This window comes from Callorhinus ursinus, unplaced genomic scaffold, assembly GCF_003265705.2.
Source record: "Callorhinus ursinus isolate GAN/ISIS: 27379988/994484 unplaced genomic scaffold, GSC_fseal_2.0 scaffold20, whole genome shotgun sequence".
In the NCBI taxonomy this organism is placed as follows: Eukaryota; Metazoa; Chordata; class Mammalia; order Carnivora; family Otariidae; genus Callorhinus; species Callorhinus ursinus.
Genome location: NW_027397082.1, coordinates 22,101,648 through 22,126,528, shown reverse-complemented (window position 1 = coordinate 22,126,528; position 24,881 = coordinate 22,101,648). Strand labels below are relative to the sequence as shown.

The window sequence follows — 24,881 nt, the reverse complement described above, 5'->3', positions numbered from 1 at the left end:
GGAGGCTATCAGCCCCGTGGAAGAGGTTATGACTTGTTCTGTGTCGCTGCAGAGAACAGAGCCGATGGATTTCGGGTCAAAAGAACAATGTTAATAATAATAATGGCAAAAACAATTTCAGTGACCATAATAAGTGCCTGCTCTGTGGCAAGTATGGTGTTGGGGTATGTGTGTGTCCTCCGTTGAGGAAACAAGAGTCTGGTGGGGCTGGGTGCTAGGGAGACCACACTGGAAGTGTTCCAGTAGTCGATTTATTACATATAATCTTCTTGGCTCTGTTAGTTAATTTAATATATATGTATATATGTTTAATCCTCGCGACCTCCCTAAGAAGTAGGATGTTACCACTCCCTGCTTCCCAGGAGAGGAGACTAGACCGCTGAAGTCATTTACCCAGAGTCACTTCACTAATTTATGATGGAGCTGATGTTCAAACCCAGTTCTGACTCCAAACTCGGGACCTTCAGCCTCTGCGTTTCTGTTCTGCTGCCTGCTACATAGCTAGTGCTCAGTGAAGGGTGACTGTAAGATTATTAACTTTCTCACCTTTTGGCCGTTCTCACAAAGCAGTAGGCTTCCCCTTGGTACCGTGAGCACCTTGTCACTAGAAGTGAATTGCCCCCAGCAAGAGTGTTATGTGGGGTAGGAGGTTGGTCTCTATCACTGAGCCCCCAACCAGCCATGCAGAATTAGAGTCTGTGTTTCTAGAGACCCGGGTGCACAGTTAGGCCACTGTGTCCTGGGAGGGCCCGGCCCTTAGATTCTGTTCATCTCTAGTGGGAGCTAGAGGGTGGGGCAGACTCCTAACTCCTCCACACTTGCTCTGATGTGTGTTCTGCTTGCTGCTTTCCCGTTGGCATATTTGTCATCTCTCAAACTCCTGACATTTTAATATTCTAGTTATAATTCTGCTTCCACTGGCAGTGGAGTGGTTTGAGAGGAAGAATCTGCTTCCCACCCCCACTGTGTACACACACACACACCCGCGCTCACACACACACACACACACACACACGTGTGCGTGCGCGCGAGCATGCGCACACATGGACAAGAGCTGTGTGGTGCGGGACTGTTCGCAACACCTCTCAGAGCCTGTCTCCTCGTCTATGAAATGAAGGGGCTGGGCTGACTGACTTTAAGGTCACTCCTGGCTTCAGGATCCCGCCACGCTCTGGGGCACCTGTCCTGATGGCGCAACGCACGTCCGAGTAGAGGGCTGGTGGCACTTGACACCCGGTGAGAGGGAGTCTCCAGTGTCAGAAGTCAGGCTGTGCCATTCGGCCTCCAGGCACCTGGCCACCAAGCCCGTGGGAACCCTCCTTGCCAGCAGGGCTGTGGAAAGCACAGTGGCAGAGATGACCTCTCTTCCCTGGAGTCCCGAGGTAGCCAGGGGAGCTGGCCAGATACCAGAGACCTTTCTAGCAACCTCTGGAGAGTTTCTGTTTTATTTATTAGCCACCGTCCTCCCTCTTCTGCCCCAGGAAAAGTGCTGACCCTCTGCTGTGCAGCTGCCCAGGAAACAGGTAGACATTGAACCCGCTCTGTGTCCCTGTCAGATGTCATCTCATTTAGCCCTTCCGTCCTCCTGCACCATGAAGGAGAGACCAGGAGTTCACAACAGCAAGAGTTTTCAAAGTTTTCAAAATCACAGCAACGTGATGGGAGAAAAAAGGATAGTGACCTTTCATTCTCTTAATTGCACAGTGGTAATAGGCATTATTGGCTTGGCATGATTGCTAATTACAATAGTACTGCCTTTTAAGCATCGGGCTGAGTGGTGTCTGTGATCCTTGCAGCAGTCCCACGAGATGGAGGTTATGTCCTCTTTACAGATGGGAACGCCGAGGTTAGAAGGGTGAGGAGGTCCTCCCGTGCTCACACAGGTGGCCAGTCGCTGGAGCAACACCCCCACCCCCATATCTGAAGCCCGTTTGTGAGGGCGTAGCCACATTGGAGAGAGAAGGTTTGTGAATGTGTCTCTTACCTCATAATTATCTGTAATCTAGGTTTCCAGAAAGCACATGTAATCAAGTTTCCTTCTAGAGCTGGTAGCAGTGGAACCATTCACGTTCAGGCCAGGACTTTGGTGCACCTGAAACAAACATCAGTACACGATGAAGACAGGAATATATTCGAAAGGAATTGGCTGGGGTGGCGGGGGCGGTGGTTGTTGTTTTAAATTCATATGAACCTAAAACAAGGAGAGGTACAGTGATTTCCCAAATATTCAATGTTTAACTCTACTTGTGAATCCCAGCCAGCCTCAGAAAAGGAGCTGTTGGTTGTGTGGCAGGTTAGATCCCAGAGCAGACCCTGAGGATTTGGGGGTTCTGTTTGTATTTGAGATCAGATAGCCCAGGAGTTTTCCACCAGGGAATGGGACAGGAGGGTGGCTGGGGGAAGTCAGCGCAGGTCGGGGGAAGAGTTGGTCAGTGCCTGGCCCTGGGAGGCCACCTTTCACCCTGCCTGGCCACATATGGAGGGGGGTCCTAGGCTGGAGGCACAAGGCGGAGTAGATAAGGGCCCTGCTCCCCCTAAGCTCACCCCAGTAAATGTGTCCATTGTGTGCAAGCGCAGTGAAAGCACGTACTGTCTCTGCAGTTATGTATGTGCCCCCTTGTGCACACCCACTGCCCAAGCAGGGGGCCTCTGGGCAGGTTTATTTTTCTTGGCTGCACTTTCGTCTTTCCAATTGCCAAGAAGGTTCCAGGCCTTCACTGGGCCTGGTTTCTGACATCCAGCCCCTCTTCCTCCAACGGGTTTCCTCCCTGTGCACCTCAGGAACTGGTTTGTTCTCTCCTGGACTTCCTCTCTGCCACCCCCTTTCTTCCCAACTAAGTCTCTTGCTTATAGGAGTTTCTTCCAGACCGCTCCATCTGCTCTCCGAACTCAGATCTTGCCTCTCCCCTCTCCAGCTTCCCCCGCCCCCCCCACTTTTCCTAAACTGCCTGCTCACTTCATTTCACTCACTCACTGGGTGAACGGTTACTGAGACCTGCTGCGTGCCAGACCCCGGGCCTGCCCCAGGACCCCAGAGATGAACTGGAGGTGGTCCCAGCCTCTGGGGGACGGACAGGATCATCACGGAGAACGGCAGGGGCAGCCGTTGCCACAGAGCCTGGTACAGGGCTCCCAGAGGAGCCTTGATTCTTCAGCCCTGCCCAGGACCACCTGGGACCGACGTGACCCAGGTGGTGATACAGTTTAGGAAGCCTGGCTTGTCACTTAGCAACTGGCTCCACCCCCTCCCCTCCCTGGACCCTGGAGCTGGGCCTGAGGGAGTGAATGGGGAAGAAGGGCCCACGCTGGGGAGGCCCCAGCTAGCAGAGCTGGGCCAGCACTTTCCCTTCAAAGGTTACCGGCTCTGAGGGTCATCCTGGGCTAAGTCTAACTATAAATACCACGCTTCCTGAAGGGATTACCTGGGCTCCACTTCCCCTGCCTGCACCCTTCCCCAGCTGGGCTGATCCTCCCGGAGTCTGATGTTCTTTCTGACCTATTACCCCCTCCACCAGGTGCCATACTTCAGCCCCATTGCACCAGCTCCCTGCGTCCCAGCTGTGACTATCGGGATGGGAGGGGAAGAGGAGATAGTCAAGTCTGCATCTTGACCAAAGGGCCCTTGCAGCCCAAGATGTTGGGACAGGGAGGCCCTTGTCCCTGCCTTCTGCCCGGAGCCTCTCATTTCTCACACCAGCCAGAGCAAGCCCAGACTTGCCACATAATCAGGACTCCTGAGGAGGACAGTGTTGGCTCCATCCCTGGAGTAGGGGCCTGGGGATGGAGCTCGGTAACCAAGTGTGGAAACAGAGCTTGGGGATTGCTGAAGGTATAAATAGGGCCATCTCCTGGCTTGGGTGGACTGACTGTCCTGGGAAATCTCTGGTTCCCTTGGCTGGCTTCAGACTTGGTGTCACTTCCCAGTGGCTCAGTTGTACCAGTCCCCAAAGCTACAATAAGGACCTCTTGAGATGTGCTATCAAGAAGCAAAGGGACTGGGGTGCTGGGTGGCTCAGTCGTTAAGTGTCTGCCTTCGGCTCGGGTCATGATCCCAGGGTCCTGAGATCGAGCCCCGGTGTCGGGCTCCCTGCTCAGCGGGAAGCCTGCTTCTCCCTCTCCCACTCCCCTTGCTTGTGTTTCTTCTCTTGCTGTGTCTCTCTCTGTCAAATAAATAAATAAAATCGTAAAAAAAAAAAAGGCAAAAGGACTGCCTAGCTTCTCTCTCATGCAGACCTTTCCCCTACGTCCCCCGCCTGCCCACAGCTGCTCTCAGCCATGATTCCTCCACCAGGCTCCCCACCCCATTCACTGGGTGTTCATTGGCTCCATTTTCAGCTCAGCAGATACGTGTTGAGAACCTGCACCAGGCCAGCATGCTATGAGGTCATGGGAGGGAAGAGGGAAGTAGCCAGGGCCTGTTTTCCTTCCATAGGTTCTTGAGAATCTTCTCCTCGGCGGCGTCTCTCTGAATTAAGCAGGGCGAAGCAGGTGGTATTAGTGTGCACACACACACAGGCTCAGAGACACCAGCTGCAGGTAAACTGGAAAGGACCTTTAGTGTTCGCTCCCACTCTTTGCAGTGCCCTCCCTTGGGGGTGGTATCAACAAGACACCATTCATTATGGAGACCAGACCACAGCGTCCACCATCATTATCCTCCCCCAACCCAGTCCTTGTGCCCTCCTGCTCTTCTCCCTCTTTCCTCTCCACGTCGGCTCTCCGCAGCAACTTTGGAGGGGATCCACTGAACTCACTTGCTTTAAGGTGTGGATGAGCATGCCATTTCCACGTCTATTTTGCTGTGTTTACAAGTGGAATTCTTCTGTCGGAATCAAGTACATAGCCCAGCCCAGGGAAGGGTCTGCATGAGAGAGAAGCTAGGCAGCCCCCATGATTCTGATTCAGTGGGTCCAAGGAGGGCACTGGGGTCTGCCTTTCTAACCAGCACCTCAGGAGATCCTAACACAGGTGGTATGGTGGACAACCCTTGGAGACTCCAGCTTTGACTCTGAACTCAGAAACCTACATTCTCTGCTCAGCCACGGCTCTCTCGCTGCGCCCTGTGTCTGCCATAATCACAGAGACCTGTCGTTTGCATGGGCATTTTGTACTTCCCCAGGCAAGTGTGGACCTTGACTACAGAATGATCTCCTGTTGTGTTTTAAATCTCTCTTCTCTCCACTTCATTAAGGATAAGGACCATTTGTTTTACTCTGTCTTTGACCTGGAGCGTATTTAGGACAGGTAGAGACTTAAGTAGAAGCTACTAGGTGCTCCTGTAGAAACCAGCAGCACCTGCCCTGCCCCTGGACAGAGTTACCCAGAGCCGCCAGTAACTGAAGTCTCAGAGGCCGTGGCCCTTGGCTTCACAGCTCACCAACCCCCCCAAGGCTTCTCACTCAGCTCCCCAAACTCTTCCCTACTTCTCTGTGGCCACTCTCTGGAACTTTATGTACCCCTTTACTTTGTTAACAACTTTTATTTTATTATTCTTATTGCTGAAGTCATAAATGCCTGTTGTAGAAAACTTGGAAAATAGAAGCAAAAAAAATTTTTTTTCACTGGTAACTGCCAATCGGCTATAACCACTGTTACCATTTTGGTGTAAATCCTTCCATTCTTTTTAATATATGTAATTTCACATACTTTTTTAGAAACAGAAGCTGGAGCACAGAGCACTTGCTGTTCTATAACCTTTTTTCGCTGTTTTGTGGACATTTTTCCACATTAGTCAGCATTGCAGAGTGGCTGCCATGGATGCACAGATTTTATTTAGCCTTTCTCCTGCTGGCGTACATTTAGTTTGTTTCTAGCTTTCCCTGTTTAAAACCGTGTTGAGTTAAACAGCTTCATAGATGAACCTTCGCCACATACTTGCAATTATTTTCTTAGCATACATTCTTGGAAATTCAAATATCTGAGCCAAAAGGATGCACATTTTTGAGTTTTTTGGTACCATACCAGATGCCCTCCAGAAAGTTTGTACGAATTTGTGCAGCATATGAGAGTGTTCACACCCTTTCGACTGCCCAGTGTTTTTGACTCAACTAACTATAAACCATTGTGTTTTTTTTAAGTAGCTGAAATTAAAAATATTCATCAATTTGCTTTTATGTTTGGATTAAAACCTTCCTTTTCGGTTTTCGTCTGTATCTTTGCCTAACTTGTAAGCATCAGAATGTAGGGATCCAGACATCTTGGCATGTCTCTCACACAGGCTTGCCTTGGGCCCAGAGAATTTTGCTGGGTATTTTTACGCTGTATTTGACTCACTGTTGGAGGGAGCCAGCACCTGGCCCAGAGGTGCTGCGTCTGCCCCCTGCTGGCTCTGAGGTGCCATCACAGCTGCTCGGGCTGCCTTTTCCTGACATCAACCCTCCCTGTTCCCACCGCCACCCCCCCACTCCATTCTAATACTTTCTAGTGTTTTCCGTCTGAAAGGACCAGCATACAGGATAAGGAATTTTATTTTAAGTAGGGCATTAATACCATTTGTTTTTATTTTATTTTGCTTTTTAAAGATTGTATTTATTTGTCAGAGAGAAAGATTGAGAGAGGGCGAGCACAAGCAGAGGATGCAGCAGGCAGAGGGAGAAGCAGGCTCCCTGCTGATCAAGGAGCCCGATGTGGGACTCGATCCCAGGACTCTGGGATCATGACCTGAGCCGAAGGCAGACACCCAGGATAAGGAATTTTTACACCATTGTATCCTGGGTGACGGCAGATACTGTTAATACTTGCAGATGTGCACTTGCACTGTGTCCCTTCTGTGGGTGGGTCTTTGATAGTTGGAAAGCATTCTACTGTCCACATGCAGGGGAGGGGACTCTGAAAGCCAGGTATGTGAGCAAAGCATCCTTCAGGTGATGACTTTGAAAGGGGACACCATGGGGCTATTTTTATCTTATGAAGACAATGAGAGGCGTGTGTACATGCTTATACCTCAGGTATCCTCAATTGTCAGGAACAGAGCCAAACCCCATTTGATGGGGCAGGGGTTGCGGGGATCTGAGCAGGAACAACAGATGTCCTGAAGCCTAGTCTCTTTCTTCTTTAGGAAGCCTTTTTCTTAAAACCGGATGCTCTCGATTTCGAAAGTACTGACAAGCTTTCTTAACCCTCAGCAGATTAGGAGCCCATTAGCTGGGCCTGACCTCTACCCATAGGAGCCACAGCTAGACAGGGACCAGTAAGAAGTGACATCTGGGGGCTCCTGGGTGGCTCAGTCGTTAAGCGTCTGCCTTCTCAGAGACACAGCGAGAGAGGGAACACAAGCAGGGAGAGTGGGAGAGGGAGAAGCAGGCTTCCCGCCAAGCAGGGAGCCTGATGCGGGGCTCGATCCCAGGATCCGAAGGCAGACGCTTAACGACTGAGCCACCCAGGCGCCCCAATAAATAAAATCTTAAAAAAAAAAAAAGTGACATCTGGCCAAGAGGAAGGAGACAGGAAAACTATAGAAATCAGCTCAAGAAATTAAAAAGATGATTAGGTCAGAGAGTGGAGGGGCAGAAGCCCCACACCACCCAGAAGTCCTTGAGAGTGTCACCAGATGACTGTGAACCCTGGTTGATCAGAGTTCTTGCTAAAGGACCAGAGAAATCATGAAGCAGAGCTATTTCTTTGATCCAAGCAAAAACACATCCAAGCCAAACTTTCACAAAAAACATTTGGACAAAACTGTAATCTTCTGTCTTTCCAGTGCATCCTTTCTCTTCCACACTTTTAAGTCCCTGTTCTGGTTTTGATGTTTGTGGCTGGTGTGAGGTAGGGATTCTGTTTCATGTTTTCCTATATAGGAGAACCTATAGCCCTAACACCATTTATCAGTAGTTCATCATAAAGAAAAATCTCCTGTGTTTCTCCTTTACTGATCACACAGAATACTTCTGATGCCAGATGAATGGGTGTTTTTCCCACACCAAGCAATTCTCCAATTTTCTCTGGATGCCAACTGGTGTCCTACAATTCTGTTCAATTCTGACACTACCTGGAGTGAGTGCAGACCCCACATGTTAAGGGCTTACCTGTCAAGACTGCCCCCAGCTTCCAGTTTCAAGTAGTGGGTTCCCAGGTTACCCACAACTTCTGTCCAAGTTGGCTACAAATCAGAGGTTCCCATGACCCTCTCCTTGGGTTCAGTAATTTGGTAGAGCGGCTCAACAGAACCCAGGAAAATAGTTTACTTACTACTGCTGATTTATTAGAAAGGACATTTTAAAGGATACGAATGAATAGCTAGGGGGCGCCTGGGTGGCTCAGTCGTTAAGCGTCTGCCTTCGGCTCAGGTCATGATCCCGGGGTCCTTGGATCGAGCCCTACGTCAGGCTCTCTACTCCCTCTCCCACTCACCCTGCTTGTGTTCCCCCCCTCTCTCTGTGTCTCTCTCTGTCAAATAAATAAAATAAAATAAAATAAAAACAAATGAATAGCCAGATGAAGAGATACATGAGGGGAGGTCTGGAAGTGTCCTGAGCACAAGAGCTTTTGTCCCAGACTTGGGGTGCACCACCCTTCCAGCACATGGATATGTTTACCAACCTGGAAGCTCTCCAATCCCATGTTTTTGGGATTTTTGTGGAGGCGTCATCACATAGGTATGACCAACTGTTAACTCAATGTACAGCCCTTCTCTCCTCACCAGAGAATGGGGAATAGGGCTGAAAGTTCCAAGCTTATCATAGAGCCCACCAAGAGCCACTTCATTAGAACAAAAGACACTTGTATCACCCAGGAAATTCCAAGGGATTTAGGAGCTCTGTATCAGACATTCCTATCACTCAGGAAATTTTAAGGGTTTTAGGAGCTATATATCAAGAACCAGGTCAAAGACCAAATATTACCAGAAACCAGGGGCAGAAACATACATATATATAAATATATAATACATATAATGAATATATATATTTATTTCACATCCTTCTTGCACACACACCATCTGCAGTGTTCCTTCTCATTTTAATCACATTTCCATATATGCTGGGTCTATTTCTGGGCTCTCTGTTCTGTCCCATCGGCCCATTTGTCTGTCCCTGTTCCAGTACTGCCCTCTCACCATAGCTTTATAATTAGTGTAGGTAATGGTAGCACAGGTTCTCCCACCTCATTCTACCCTAGGGGTGGCTTTGTTCTTCTATATCAACTTTAGAATCAGTTTCTCGAGTTCCTGGTGGGGCGGCGGCAGGGCCAGAGGGGGCTTTCCAGTTAGGAATCTTAGTGGAATTGCATTGAATTTATGGGACAGTTTAGAAAATGGACATTTTTATGATCTCTTTGAATATTGTTTCATTCCCATTCTTCCTGTTGTATCCTTCTGGAAATTCTGACTTAAAATGTTAGACCCTTAAATATCAATATTGTTTTTCATTTCTAGAAGTCCTGTATGGTTCCTTTAATTTCTGCTTGGTCATTCTCTGTAATCTCTTTTTCCTTGTTCATATGGTTAAGACTCACTTATTTCTTAAACTTGGTATTTCATAATCTGTGTCTGATAAATCCCATATCTGAAATCTTTGTCGGTCTGATTCTTCCATCTGCCGTTTTTGCTGGCTCTGGCTTCTATTGCCTTGTTTCCTTGTATGTTGTGATAAAAAAACAACAACAACAACAAAAAACTATGACCCTATCATCTCTTTTCCTTGGAACTTTATCCTGGGAGTTCTTTGAGGCCTGCTTTAAAGTTGTTTTCCCACAAAGAGGATTTGCGTTTCTTTCTGCTAACCCAGGAGCTCTTTAAATTAAATGTCTGGCTTTGAGAGTTTTCTGCCTGCACCTCAGCGGCAAACCCGCAGGAGGGCCGTCTGTGGATTCAGTCTGACCTGAGCCATATATGCTCTCTCACTTACTGCGTGACCTCAGGCAAGTCACTGGATCTCTCTGCCTGTCCCATCCTCTGTGAAGAAGCTATAAACCCTTAATGCCTAAGGCTGCTGCGAAGCTGAACCGGGGTAATATATATAAATACAGTGCTTGCAGGGGGTTCTTTCACACAGTTCGTAGGGGTAGGATGCGTCGTGTTCCCCTGAGGAGCCCCCTCTCCTGCCCCAGCCAGACCAGGCAGCCTGGTTGGCAGACCCCGGCCTGGGTTCGGCCCCTTGCCTGGAGGATCCGAGTTAGAGTGGGAGCCGCAGGCTTTAGACCTTCCTCCTGTGGATTATTCTGCCTTCAACTCTGAAAGGACTGAGCCTCCTAGAGCCTTTGAGAGATGCTTCTGCCCTCAGTCTCGACTTGTCTTGGAAGTCACTTGGGGCCAGGTAACAAGAAAAATGACATTTAACAGAATTGTTTTCCTCTTCAGATGCTGCAGGGTTTTTTTGGTTGGTTGGTTATGGTTTTTTCAAAAAATGTATTTTGTAACTACATGGTAGGACATTAATAACATATAGACGTTGCAGTTTATCATTTTTAATGATGGGAATATACATTGACACATTGACGGTAATGTAACTGTAAAATAAAGTTGTATATTGGCATGAAAAAATGTGAAGTCCTTTCTGTAACAAGGAATAGAAAAAAATAAAATTAGTAGTATCAACTCCACTGGGGCACCTGGGTGGTTCAGTCAATAAAACGTCCCGACGCTTGATTTCGGCTCAGGGTCGTGAGATGGAGCCCCACTTTGGGCTTTGTGCTCAGCAGGGGGTCTGCCTGGAACTTTGTCTCCCTTGCCCTGCCACAAACCCCCACCCCTGCTCATGCACGCGCGCTCACTCTCTGATCTCTCTCTAAGTCTTTTAAAAAAATAATATCAACTCAACTATATTGAGAGAAATGGGGGGAAAGAAAATATGTTTAGGTGTCAACGATGGTTATTTCTGCATAGTGGAATTCTGCAGTTGTTTCTTCCCCGGTGGCAGCATGGCGCAGACGGAGGGTGGCCTCAGCACTCAGAATGTCTTGTGTGAAATCTGTACCCATGTGGCCTCAGGCAAATGATGGGCTCTCCTGGTCTCAGTGGGCCCATCTGCTGGGTTTTGCGGACCAGATGAGCAGTGGGTTTAAAGCGCTCGCCCTGCCCCCTAAATGGCCACCGTTACTCTCACACACTGACATTCTTGCCAGGTTTTTAAGACTACTGAACATGTACTCCTTTATAATCAAAGAAAGAGGTGATCCATGCTGTGCTGACAAAAATTGTTTACATCCCCAGGTTGGGTGTATGCAGTTTCCAGACTTCCCTGACGCTGCCAGGAAAGGGCCCTGAGACCGGAATACTTCGGAGCCATTCCTGGGGAGGAGAGGGGTGGGAGGGTGCTGGCAGGGGAGGGGCGGGAGAGAGAGCGGGCCGCAGCCTGGCTTCAGAGGCACTCAGCCTGTCCCTCCCGTCCTGCCCAGGGCGCAATGAGCCCCTGAAGAAGGAGCGGCTGAAGTGGAAGAGTGACTACCCCATGACTGACGGGCAGCTGCGGAGCAAACGGGATGAGTTCTGGGACACGGCACCTGCCTTTGAGGGCCGCAAGGAGATCTGGGACGCCCTCAAGGCCGCCGCCTATGCAGCCGAGGCCAACGACCATGAGCTGGCTCAGGCCATCCTGGATGGAGCCAGCATCACCCTGCCTCATGGTGAGCAGGCAGGGCCGGGCTTTCTCCCCGTTGGGCTGGGGGCCGTCAGGCTGCTTCGGCTAGAAGAGAGCTGGCGGCCGGCCACACATTGGGAGTTTTTATCCCAGCTGCTAGGTGGCCAGGGTAGCCATGTGCTTGTTGATTCACGCGGCCCTTACTGAGCATGCACCAGGAGTGGGGACAAAAACTAAAGTGAGACACAATCCTCGCTCGTCTAATGAAGGGATAGAAGGGCACCGACTGACCTCAGAGCAGTGTGATGAGAGCAGCTAGCGTTGCTCAGGGTACTTTGGGATCACAGAACATCTGAGGCACTAACCTTCTGTTGTGAGTTATTATGTGCTGGGCACTGAGCTAGAAGCTTCTACTGTAGTATCTCATTTAAGTTCATAACAGCCTTATGGGGCAATGTAGAGGGTCACAGTGAACAGTAGAGTCACAGACCTGGGTTTAAACAAATGTCTCTGTTTTTGGTAGTGTGTCCCTGAGCAGGGAGCTTCTGCATTTTAAAGTCTCAGGAACTTACAACTGTAAAGTGGGGATACCCCACCTCATAGGATGGTTGTTAGGACTCAGCAAGATATGCAGAACAGCCTTTAGTCCAGTCCCGGGACTTAGTAGGTGCTCAAGATGTAACAAATATATTACTGTGTGCAATACATAGTGCAGGAAGGAAACTGGGGCCCACCAGGCTATAAGCCATGAAGAGTAGGGCCCGTGCTTTCTCATTCACCCTGGTAACCCCAGCACCCAGCACATATGCTCAGGAAAGAGTTGTTGAATGAGCACATGGAAAGTTACATAGTTTGCCAGCATTGAACCAGCCAGTACCTAGTAGAGCCAAGATGCCGGCCCACATCTTCCTGATTCTACCTTGAACTCCTCCCAGCTGCCTGTCCCAGAGACAACTGACTGTAGGGTGGGTTCGGGGACTGTGGAGTGGCCAGAACAGGTGTATTAGTTTGCTCGGGCTGCTCTAACAAAACACCACAGATTGGGTAGCTTATTGTACAACAGAAATTTCTTTCTCATAGTTCTGGAGGCTGGGAAGCTTGAGACCTAGGTGCCAGCTGATTCGGTTTTTGGTGAGGGCTCTCTTCTTGGCTTGTAGATGGCCACCTGCCTGCTATGTCCTCACGTACATACTGCCCCACCGTCTCTTCTTAGAAAGACAGTAATCCTGTTGGATCGGTGCCCCACCCAGGTGACCTCATTTAACCTTGGTGACTCCCATATGGGCCCCGTCTCCAAATTACAGTGACATTGGGGGTCAGGGTTTCCTCGCGGGAACTGTGGGGCTCCCCAAGCAGACTCTGACTGCCCCGCTTTTCACCCAGGCACCCTCTGTGAATGCTATGATGAGCTGGGCAATCGCTACCAGCTGCCCATCTACTGCCTGTCGCCGCCCGTGAACCTCCTGCTGGAGCACACGGAGGAGGAGAGCCTGGAGCCACCTGAGCCCACGCCCGGGGTGCGCCGCGAGTTCCCCCTGAAGGTGCGCCTCTCCACGGGCAAGGACGTGAGGCTCAGCGCCAGCCTGCCCGACACGGTGGGGCAGCTGAAGAGGCAGCTGCACACCCAGGAGGGCATCGAGCCGTCCTGGCAGCGGTGGTTCTTCTCCGGGAAGCTGCTCACAGACCGCACGCGACTCCAGGAAACCAAGATCCAGAAAGATTTTGTCATCCAGGTCATCATCAACCAGCCCCCGCCGCCCCAGGACTGAGGAGCCCGCGGACCCCTGGGAAGAGAGGCCGTGGAGGCTTCTTCGGGGTGAAGAGGCCCCCCCGCCGGCTGAGCACTGGGTGCCCCCACCCTGCCTCCACGTGCTGTCGCTTTCTTCAGGGGCGCCTCCGGCCGCGTGGCTGCTGGGCCAGCCGTGAAGGGGCCCTGCCTCCCAGGCGCCCCGGCCCCTGGAGCCCCCGGTGCCCTGCACCCAGGAAGCAGTGCTGCCACACACAGGCTTTGCCAGCCTTGTTGGAGAAAAGGCGAGCGGGGGCCTTCCACCCTGCCTCTCTCCCGCAGCAGGTTCGAGCCACGAGCGCCAGCCCGGAGGCCCCTGGAGCCCAGATCTGTCCTCTGGTGCTGCCGGCTGTGCTCACTCCGGTTTTCTGCTCAGGGTCTGAAGCAGCTGCTGTCCCCTTCCCCTGCCCCCACTCCCTGACTTTGCCCTGGGCCCAGTGCCGGTCCCCTGGAGGGGAGGGGATGGCCCGTGAGCCCCAGGGGCATGGAGCCTGAGGCCGGCCTCTGCCTCTCCCTGCCCCTCAGCACAATTGGCAGAGGTGGAGCGGGCGGGTGGCTGGACGGCTGTGCTGTTGAGGCAGGGGTCTGCACGGGGCCATCTCCTGGCTGTAACCCAAGCGGTGGGGGGGGGGGGTCTGCAGCCTGGCCATGGCCCACCACAGGTCCCTGTGTACAGACATATCTGCATATTTATCAATAAAGCCTTTTGCTCCTTCCTTCTCTCTCGCCTAGCTTTGCCTGTGGGCTCCCCAGCCCCGCTGTGGAACCAGTTCTGGTGTGGCAGCGGACAGTAGGGAGCTTCGAATTCCTAGTATTCCAGGCCCTGTGTTCTCATGGGTCCTCGGGACAAACCCTTAACCTCTGAGCCCACTTGGCTCATTCTTTTTTTTTAAGATTTTATTTATTTGACAGAGAGAGACACAGCGAGAGAGGGAACAAAGCAGGGGGAGTGGGAGAGGGAGAAGCAGGCTTCCCGCAGAGCAGGGAGCCCAATGCAGGGCTCGATCCCAGGACCCTGGGACCATGACCTGAGCCGAAGGCAGACGCTTAACGACTGAGCCACCAGGGCGCCCCTCACTTTGCTTATTCTTAATGTGGAGGAGATGCCTCTCGCCCTACCTCTTCCCTCAGTTGCTGGGAAGATTAAATGGGATAGCAGATGTGAACGTGCTTTGAAAGCAGAGTCCGCGTCTCAGGAAGGTGGCATTAGTAATCTGCTCGTCTGCTCCTGTAGGGTGCTGGTCGCCTGCTGCAGCCTCCGAGCCGGGCCCTCCGGGCTGAGGTATGCGCCCAAATCCTGAAGATGCTGCACTGCACCCTTGGGGATGTGAAAGCAAAATCTTGGATTTAGATTGCGAGCAGGTGTCAGCTTACCAGCAAGGGAACCAGAGAGAAAAAGGAGCCAATGCCTGGCCTTCCTTCGGGGAAAGTGTGCGTATCGTCCGAGGGGGACCTCTGATGAGGTGGTTTAGCTAAGGGCGAGCCACGTGAGCGTTCTGGAACTCCAGAGCTATGGCGTCTGTGCTCACTGGCAGGTTAAAGCTGGGTCATGGCAGCCCGGGGCTCACTCCCACAGTTCTAGGTGTGGAGCTGAGCAAGTTCAGGCCTGCTTTTTCTCCACTGAGAGGATTTTCCTTCTCAGCGACCCCGGTCGGGGTGGCCTGACAAGGAAACCAGGAGGAAAGGATGATCAGAAGGAGCTGGTCGTCACCCGGACTCGGCACTGCACTCTGGCCCTTTTAGGGTGGCTTCCTGACACTCTTTTTGAAGCCAGACCTTTTAAGTTTTGCAGAGGCCTTGTGAGACAGTCAGATAGATGGTCAAGGTTGTTTGTCAGAGGCTAAGGGACATGCAGCCACATACAGTGATGCCTCACTAGGGGGCGCTGTGGGACCCCGGAGAGGCGAAGGCCCGCATGCGCTGTGGGCAAAGAGGGAGGCACCTGCCCTGACTCCTGCCCAGCACCCTGGCACTCCAGCCCAGACATAGCAGAGTCTGCCCCACCACAGAGCGAGCAGATCCTGTTCACAGGACAGCTGGGGACACAGGCCTGTATTTGGGTCCCCACTGTTGGCTTTCAGTTCCCCTCACTGGCACTTGTTGGGCAGTTTCCAGGCGTCCAGCAGGTGGCACTGTCATCAGGCTTAGGGGCAGCCAGTGGGTCCTTCGTGCAGCCCGGCTGCCGTGGCTAAGACTCAGCTGGACCCAAGCACTCAGGACGGAGGCTAGGCGGGCTCCTTCCTGCAGCCCTACTCTTGGGGCACTGGGCTCTTCAGTTCCAATAGGCCAGAGAGGGGGAGGGGGCAAACCGTCCCTGCTTCCCCCAGCTCCCTGGGGCTGCCCGGGGTGAAGGTGACAGGTGGGGGAGGCAGGTGGAGAATTGGGCCGGTGAGCTCATGGCAAAGGCGCCCAGCAGGGTGGGGGTGGGTGGCCTGGCTTATAAAGCCCCCGAGGCCCTGTGGCCTGCAGAGGCTGGTTATAGACGGCACCATGGAGGGCTCTGAGGCGGTGCAGAGGGCCACGGCGCTTATTGAGGAGCGCCTGGCACAGGAGGAAGAGAATGAGGTATGGGCACGGGTGTGGGGACCCCAGGGGATTCTAAGGAGATCCAGCTCTACTATCAAGGGAGGTAAGAGCCTGGCTGACACATCTGTAGTGGGAAGGAGGGCAGGGGTCCCCAGGGACCCAATGGCATCATTCCAGCTCCAGGGTGCTCCTGGTAGAGGGGGCTGCTGGAAGTGGGAGACTGAGGCTTCAACCCCAAGAACTGAGAGACAGTGGGGTGGGCGAGCCGAGCTGGGCTCCTGAGATCCTGCCACCCAACTGGGCCTCGAGGAGGCGGGCCTGGCTGCACAGAGCAGGACAGCTGGGGTGCTGCCTGAGAAGGTGGGAGTGTGGGGCCCTGAGATCTCCCAGCTGCTCAGCGGGAGTGGGGGGTGCTGAGACGAGAGAAACTTCAGCATTTGGTCCCTGAAGAAGAATAAAGACTGGGAGCAGAGCAAGGAAGGGGTGCTGGGAAAGGAAGCATGGGTTTTCCCAGGACTACCAGCTGCATTTGGGGAGGCCTTTGGAGCATGCAGCTCTGGGCGATTGCATTTTCTCTGGGATAAAGAAGTCGGGGGAGGGGGAGGTGCAGGCTTGTCCACTCTTCATTCTTATTTAAACTGGTATTTCACTTAGAGTCTGCTCTGCCAAGTGCCAGGTGCTGTGAGGAATAAGAGGGTCAGTAGGGCCAGCCCCTGCCTCCTTACCAGCCCTACAGTCATTCTAGCCAGCATCCGTCGGGGGCAAGTCCACAGAGAAACGGGCAGAGTGAAGCAATGGTGAAATAGAGCTGTTAAGTCAGCAGGGAAGGGCACCAAGGGTAGGTGAGTCGCTCTGACTGTGGGTGCTCAAGGACTCTTGGGAACGGGACGGCATTTGAGTGGGGCCTTCAAGGCTAGTGAGTGGAGATCAGGAAGGGAGGGAATTCCAGGCTAAGGAAAGGACAAGGCACTGAAGTTTGGGTGAGTGATGGTGGGACTGTTGTGAGAAAGTCTGATAGTAGGTAGGGGCTAAGGCTGGGCACAAACCAGCGAGGGCCGTGGGAAAGATATTTATTCTTTGGGCAGTGGGGAGACACTAAGTGTTGCTGAGTGAGGGTGAGTCGTGCCATCTGACCTATTTTAGGAAGGCAGCTCGGACAGCCTGAGAAGGACACGTTGGAGGGGAAAGACTGGCCCTAACAGGAATGGGAGGGAGGAGATAAATCAGTTTGGAGGTAGGCTCCGTTCAAAAAAAGAGTGACTGAATGGGGGTGAGGAAGAGGGAAGGACCGGGGCTCTGGTGGAAGAAGAGATGAAGACTAGGGGCGGGGGAGGGGGGCAGGTTTGTGGGGGAAGAGCTTGGGCTGAACCCGCTGAGGCCGGGCTGGGGCACCCCTGGATCTCTAGGAATGCCACTTCCCCCCTGGGGCCAGGTAGGTGAGTCATGCTGCTGGGCCATTTCTGGAGTGCTGCCGCTGGACACAGAGACCTTCAGCAAGGGGACACAGAGCAGTCCTCATCCATTCATTCACCCAACAAATATAGCAGCAGGGCTGTTGGGACACTGGGTGCCCACAGAGCCAGCCTTCCCACCAAATACCTCCTACGTGTCCGGCACCATGCTAAGCTCTGTACAGGCATCCTTCCATTTAATCTGTACAACGATCTACAAAGTAAGGTGGGAGTTTGTTTCTTTGTGTTTCACCCACTAGCACCCAGTTCAGTAAACATTGAGTTCTCATTGTATGTCAGCCCCCAAAGACAAATCTGCCGCAAAGGACTAGAGAGTCTAGTGAGACCAAGAGTCTCTAGGTGTTCCCAGCAGGTCCTAGCCCATCAAGGTTCTCAGAGGAGAGCCTCTGTCCTGCCTGCTCCCCCTTCTTGGTGTGGGAGGCGAAGGAGAGTCTGGAAGCCCCTGAGCTGGGGCTCTGTCATGGGCGCAAACTAGGTCAGGTCATCACTGAGGACTTAAGGGTGGGCAGAGATGCCGGGCACCCCCTGTCATGATCCATTCACTCATTCATTCATTTATTCTCCAACATTCACTGAGCACCTGCTATATGCTAGACCTTGTCATAGCTGCTAGGGTTACCAAAATGATTATGACCCAAGCCCACCCTCTGGATGCTCCATGAGGAACCCAGCCAGGGTCCCACATGCGGTAGTAGCTGCAGCCCAAGGTCATCCCTTGTTCTTGGAGGAAGATGCAGTGTTTCAGGTGAGGCCAACACTAGGGACACCTCAAACCATGTAAGCCCAACGCGGAAGGGAGCAGCCTGGGAAATCAGCCCTGGAGGAGTATACCACCGGAGCTCAGTGGGAAAGGAACAAGGCAGCTGAGAGCTCTGTAAGGGTGGCCATTCCTCCCCAGCCGTCATCTGGACCCCCCACAGAGATGGGGTGCCAGCACTTCACAAAAAGTGGCTTCCTTAAAACCGAGGAGGAGCCCACGAGGAAGCAGTCCAGGCAAGTCAAAACTACAAATGGAGAGGAGACTTGGAAGGAGTTGCACCCATCTAATTACAATGAGAACAAGGGCAATGCTAGGAGCCCCTTCAGACTGAAGGCTATGTAGCTGTGGCTCCCGCCCTCAGGTTCCCTGACAACAAGTTTCCAGCCCCAGGATTTCATGGAGCAGTAAAATCTGAGAAAAAAAGTTGGTATCTGAGAGTTGCCAAATTTTTGTATGGACACATGAATCTATTTGAAAAATAACTCAATTCTTACCACAATCATTTCATCAATGCGAATTTTTAATGGCAACAAAGAAATCACCACCACCACCACCATCATCATCTCAGTGCTTTGAAAGGGGAATATATTTAACTTCATGAAAACTCATTCCAGTGGCCCCTGAACTTCTTTTGCTAAGGACACACGACCGTCAGTGGACAGGTGTTTGAGCTGAGCTTGGGGTAGGGATGGAATTGGGGAACTATGGGGAGCTTGGCTCTGGCCAGGGGCTCTCCAGGACCCGTCAGGAGTGGGGCTCAGAAGGGCTCTGAGGTCACACAGTAGGAGGTCTTTGGGGTTTCCTTGGAGTGGGTTGGGGGAGAGGCTACCTGCCTCCCTGGGTGCTGTGGGCAGGTCCTGGAGCACATCCTCTCCTTGGCTCACCAGAAACTCCGAGGAACTGCCCAGCAGAAGCTGCCCATGGACATGCTGGTGTTGGAGGATGAGAAGCACCACGGGGCTCAGAGTCCGGCCTTACAGAAGGTTAAGGTAATGTGTGAGGAGAACCCAGGCTCCACGCTCAGGGGACAGGACAGGCAGTTATGGCTTTGCTCCCCCTGGTGAGGTATGCAAACCATTATCTCAGCTGCCCCTCCCCAGGATCACGCTCGCAATGCCAAATCTCCCGGCCCCACCCCAGACCTGCTGAGTCAGAATCTGCATGTGTACAAGGTCCCAGGGGATGGACTCATTTTGGAAGCCCCTATCGGAAGCCCCAGCTGACTGGGTAGCAATACAGCAGGGCACCATGCCCATGTTAAGGGTGCTGACTGGAGAGACCTCGGTGCTGGTACAAGGAAACCAGGGTTTCCAGAGCACTATTGTGGAAGATGATCCCATAGGATGCTATTTGAAGGGCATCAACCAAGCCATAATAGAAGTTACCTCTGGGAGGGAAGGGCTTTCTCTTCATACCTTTTATGTTTCTGTATTGCTTTTTTTTTAATTTTTAAAAAATTGATTTGAGAGAGAGAGAGAGCACAAGCGGGGGAAGGGGCAGAGGGAGCGAGAGAAGCAGGCTCCCCGCTGAGCAGGGAGCCCAATGCGGGGTTCCACCCCAGGACCCCAGGATCATGACCTGAGCTGAAGGCACAAGTTTAACTGACCGAGCCACCCAGGCGCCCCTGTTTCTATATTACTTGTATGATCTCACACACACACAAATGAAACTGCATGGAAAGCTGAGGATTCAGATTGCATTCTGAAGGCCTGGGCGGAGGGTTACCTCTGAGATTCCCTCCTCCTACCCTTCACCTACATGAAGGCTCAAAGCTGGCAGCTTCTACGCAGTCCCCTCAGGTCTCTCCTTGTCCCCTGGTCCCCCCCCCCGTGTCCTGGTCTCATCTGCTTCTCCTAGTCCTGGGCAGGAGAGCTAGACCTGGATTCTCTCTCTCCTGAGAAGCTCTCTCTATCCTCCTCCCCCAGCGTAGCTCAGGGACCCCAAGGCCCCAGCATGGGGTTTGATGAGCCACCTCCATGCAGGGCCAAGAGCGTGTGCGCAAGACATCCCTAGATCTTCGGCGGGAGATCATCGACGTGGGTGGGATCCAGAACCTCATCGAACTGCGGAAAAAACGCAAGCAGAAGAAGCGGGAAGCACTGATGGCCTCCCAGGAGCCACCTCCAGAGCCCGAGGAGATCGTAAGGGTCTTGGGGAGGCACCTGTGTCGGCAGGGGGCATGGGGAGCCCAGGAGGGCCTCTGATCACTGCAGGGCAGCCTTCCATTACTGGTTTCATGCCTTCCAGACTGGCCCTGTGGAAGAGGAGACATTCCTGAAAGCGGCCGTGGAGGGGAAAATGAAGGTCATTGAGAAGTTCCTGGCCGATGGGGGTTCCCCGGACACCTGTGATCAGGTGATGTTCTACCTGCACCTGGGCCTGCCTCCCTTTCAGAGTTGCCACCCCCACTCCGCCCACTGGTGGGCCTGTTTGAGAACAGGCATTGGGTGTCCTTTGGGAAGGGGGCCCTTAGAAGATTTGGGATGCCACCTTGCCCATGCAGGAATTTACCTAAGTCCTTAAGCCCTTTGCAACTTGAACTACCTCCAGAGTAACAAATGTCATGTGGTCTTTTAGGGAAAAAAGAGGAATGGAATTAAGTAAAAAAGAGCCCAAACCAAGAATTTGGGGCTCAAATCCCATCTCTATCACTCCCTAACCATGCGACCTTCAGCTAGCTCTGTGTCTCAGTTTCCTCCTCTGTAAAATGGCCTCCTTCCCTCAGAGCATGTCATGGGGATCAAATGGAATATTAATGCCTCGACTAGTATTTACGGACTGAAGGAAAAAACTATAAAGCACATGCTAGGATATGATATTTTTGTGTTGCATTGTATAACACGCTTCCTTTTAAAACTTATTATTGTATTGTGGCAAAATACATATAACATGAAATATGCCGCTTTAGTCATTCTAAGTGTACAGTTCAGTGGCATTAATTATATTTACCATGCTGTGCAACCGTCACCATGGTTTTCAAAACGTTCCCAGCACCCTTCATACTTTCCTGTTTTCCCTGAAACTGCCTCTTTCACATTGGCAGAGCGCTCTTTCATCTTCATCTCCCGGGATTAAGCAACTTAATGGTCACCCTCTGCAGCCTGCATCATTGTGGGCGTAGACTACACGGTCCTTCCGTTCCATGAGACTCGGGAGTCTCAATCCTCTCGGTCTATCCAAACCCCTCCTACCTCTGAGCACTGTGCCAGGTGCTGGGAGTGCAAAAAAGGAAAGACCAGAGTTGAGAGTAGAGGGAGACTGGCACATAGCCAGATCTTGACTGTGGGAAGATATGCCTCATGGCGTGAGTGTTTCAAGAGACCAAAGCAAAATGCTAAATTTCATTTCTTCCTTGAATCAGTCATGGGTGCGCACCTGCCCCTTCTGGCCCTGGGCTAGGGACTCAGGGGAAACAGGGTCTAGTAAGACTTGGCCTGCCTTCCATTCCCCTCTCACTGTTTCTCTGGGTCCCCTGGGGGCAGCTCTGGCCTAGAGGTTTCAAGATAATGGCACTTGAGCTGCCCTGCCTCTTGAAGGAGTAGCAAGAATTGATCAAGCACTCACAGAAAGTAAGGGCAAAAATGGGCATTGCTGGCAGAGGGAACAGCCTGTGTCAAGGCCTAGCTTGATGTGCTTGGGGGTGGGGGACAGTGAGAAGGTCAGAGTTCCCAGGGCATAAGAGGGCTCCAAGGCTGGTCTGGATAGAACATGAAGGAGCTGCCAGAACATGGAAGCTATGGGGACCCAGCACAGGGCTCAGAATCGAAATGGGGTAAGGCCTGGTCTCAGCCTGAGAGAGATCAGGCCCTGACAGTCTCTCTGGGGACAGTTCCACCGGACAGCACTTCATCGAGCTTCCCTGGAAGGTCACATGGAGATCCTGGAGAAGCTTCTAGACCGTGGGGCCACTGTGGACTTCCAGGATCGGGTGAGCAAGAGATACCTATTGGGTGGGAGGTAGGAGGTGGGCCCAGCACCAATAGACTCCCTCTCCGTGCAAACCTGTGCCAAGCTGGGAGACAAACAGGCTTCCTCTGGGGCCAGGCCCCACCTCCAGTGGGTTGTATGGCCTGGGGCCATCCTCTGTAAACCTGACTTGGACCTGAGGGGTCCCCTGCTCTGCTCAGTCCATTGCCCAGGCACAGGCATGCCCCTGCCCCTTCCCTGCCCCCTTTCCTTTGATTCCTCCTGCCCTCTTGGCCGGGGTCCTTTCCCCCAGGGCATTTTCTCCCTTACAGCCCCATCTTTCCCTTCCAGCTGGACTGCACAGCCATGCACTGGGCCTGCCGCGGCGGCCACTTGGAGGTGGTAGAGCTCCTGCAAAGCCGAGGAGCAGACACCAACATGAGGGACAAGGTGAGGCAATAATGCTCATAGGTATTAGGTGGCTGGGGAGGGAGGGCAAGGGGCAGAGAATAGACAAGCCCAGGAAGCAGGAGGATAGTGAGCTGGTCTGGTTTCTAGAGGGGCTGCAGAGCCCAGGGAGGGGTCTTGGCCATCACCTGTAGGTCCTTGGGGACCAGCATCTGGGGATGGGAGCAGAAAGGACAGAGGAGAGGGGAGGAGAAGAAATCCACTATTTAGGGGGCTTTGGGATCACCCAAAAGATGTGGGATTTGTTCATCCGTGCCATCCTCCATCATCCTTTATCTATCTGTCCATCCATCCAACCATTCATTTATTCATCTGTTGGCTTGTTTATTCGTCCACCATTTTTCTATTCATTCATTCCTTTGTGTGTAACCTTGAACTAGTGAGCCTCTGTGGCTTATCTGTCACATGTCTTACAGAAGTCCTATATAATTAGATGGGGGAAATGTATGTAAATTATTTTTTCAGCATAAGGCTGATGTTTTATAAGCTTTTGCCATGCCTGTCACATAGTTACCTCTCAGTAAATGGCATCTATTATAATTATTAAAAGAAGGGCAAAGGAGTGAACAGTGGGTGAGAGGGAAACCACAGAAGGCCTCCCAGAGGACGAGGCACCTAATGCTTCCGAGGTAGACCATTGGATAGGATGGTGGAAATTGTAGCATTCCCAGTCGTTGCGGGGCTCAGGCCTTGGCACTAGGACTTGGGGAAGGGATTAGGCTGGAGTTAGGACAGCCTCCCTCCCGGAGGCACCACAGTCCAGACCCCTTCAGCCAGCAGTTCCTGCTTCCTTCCCACACAGCTGCTGAGTACCCCCCTGCATGTGGCAGTCCGGACAGGGCACGTGGAGATTGTGCAGCACTTTCTATCCCTGGGCCTGGACATCAATGCCAAAGACAGAGTGAGTGTCCAGCTTCCCTTCTGTTCAGCCCCATCCTGGGGGTGCAGGAAGCCTGAGGGCTCCCATATGCCCCCGTGGGCCATACTGAGTGTCACATTTGCTCTAGGAAGGGGACAGTGCCCTGCATGATGCTGTGAGGCTCAACCGCTACAAAATCATCAAACTGCTGCTCCTGCATGGGGCTGACATGATGACCAAGAACCTAGTAAGTTCATTGCTTCCCTGATTCAGTAATTAGTGGGCACCACTCACCCAGGCTCTGTGCTAGGGCACTCAGAGGAAATACAGAACTGAGCAAGACTCAGCCTGCCCTCGGAGCACACTCACCGTGGAGGGTCTCTCTGGACCCCTGGGAATTTGGGGCCCACCCACCTTCCCAGCTCTCTCTATGCTTATCTCTGTCCAGAGTGCAAGTGCAGAGAAAGGGCCAGAAAGGACAGTAAGAGGGCTTCCCAAAGGCCCCCAAATAGATCAAAGGGGGTCCTAATGTCTAGGCCCAGGGAGGCCAAAATCATGGAGGAACACAGCTGGAAAGAACCTGAGTGCTTTGTTGGCACCACCACCCCTAGCACACTGTGTGGGCCTGGAGTTCTCTCAGGGTCCTACGTGCCCTAGTCGGAGCTCTTCTCTGGGGTCTGGAGCAATCGCGAAAGAGGGGGTAATGGGAGGGCACCCCTGACTCGAGAAAGACTAAGGGGATAATGGGAAAGTCAGGAAGATATGGGGAGGCAGTGGGTGGGGGTTTCTCAACCAGGACATTATTGACATTTTGGGCTGGATAATTGGTGTGAGGGAACTGTCCTGGGCATTATAGGATGTTAAAGCAGCATCCTTGGCCTCTATTCACCAAATGCCAGTAGTTCCCACCTCCCTGATTGTGACAACCACAAACATTCTAGACGTTGCCAATTGCCCCTCGTGGCAACCCCTGGTCTAGATGAGGGAACCTCCTGGTACAAACTTCTGAACAGTGACCAGATCTCCGCTTGGTTCCCCCAGGCAGGAAAGACTCCCACGGACCTGGTGCAGCTGTGGCAAGCTGACACCCGGCAGGCTCTGGAGCACCCTGAGCCCGAGCCAGGGTCAGAGCAGAACGGGCCGGAGGGTCCTGCCGAGAGTGGCCAGGAGCCCCCCCAGCCTGTGCCAGCGCAGTAAACACCGGCCTCAGGCCAGCTGGGCACCCGGGGGCTGTCCCCTGCATGCAGCCGGAGGGTCATAAGAACGGCCCCCAGGGCTGAGGACCCTGCCATTCCTCTGCGTACGATCCGGGACACCCACAAGCTAACTGCAATAAAAAAGTCGTTTTTGCTACTGGTGATGTTTGTTTCTATTTGTGTTTGAAATGTTTAGGAGAGAAGGAAAACGGAGCCAGGGTAGGTTCAGGGAAGAGGGGAGCCTGGAGCCCTTTGGCCCCAGCCCTGTGGCTTTTCCTACCGAGGTGTCTTCTTCTTTCCTGCCAGCCCTCTTCCCAAATTACCAGCGTGGGTCAGCTGCTCCGCGCACCCCTCCTGCCCCTCCCCCCGTCCTGGTGACCGCCGTCCCACAGGGC

General features: G+C 52.6%; 2 protein-coding genes across 2 annotated transcripts in view; both read left to right on the top strand.

Annotated features, from left to right (window-relative positions):
• The window catches only part of UBTD1 (ubiquitin domain containing 1), a 55,347-nt gene extending 41,332 nt beyond the window's left edge, over window positions 1–14,015 (top strand). Inside the window, exons 2-3 of the mRNA XM_025881046.2 lie at window positions 11,332–11,559; window positions 12,897–14,015. Coding sequence (XP_025736831.1) covers window positions 11,332–11,559; window positions 12,897–13,282 — 614 coding nt within the window. The 3' untranslated portion in view covers window positions 13,283–14,015. The remainder of the gene's footprint in view (window positions 1–11,331; window positions 11,560–12,896) is intronic.
• Window positions 14,016–15,159: 1,144 nt separating this feature from the next.
• On the top strand, window positions 15,160–24,643 carry ANKRD2 (ankyrin repeat domain 2). The gene is given in 10 exon segments (XM_025881121.2): window positions 15,160–15,773; window positions 15,775–15,864; window positions 18,945–19,046; window positions 20,040–20,198; window positions 20,305–20,412; window positions 21,887–21,985; window positions 22,315–22,413; window positions 23,234–23,332; window positions 23,439–23,537; window positions 24,332–24,643. Coding segments are annotated over 10 exon segments (1,089 nt in total). The 5' UTR covers window positions 15,160–15,695; the 3' UTR covers window positions 24,488–24,643.
• Window positions 24,644–24,881: the final 238 nt, after the last annotated feature.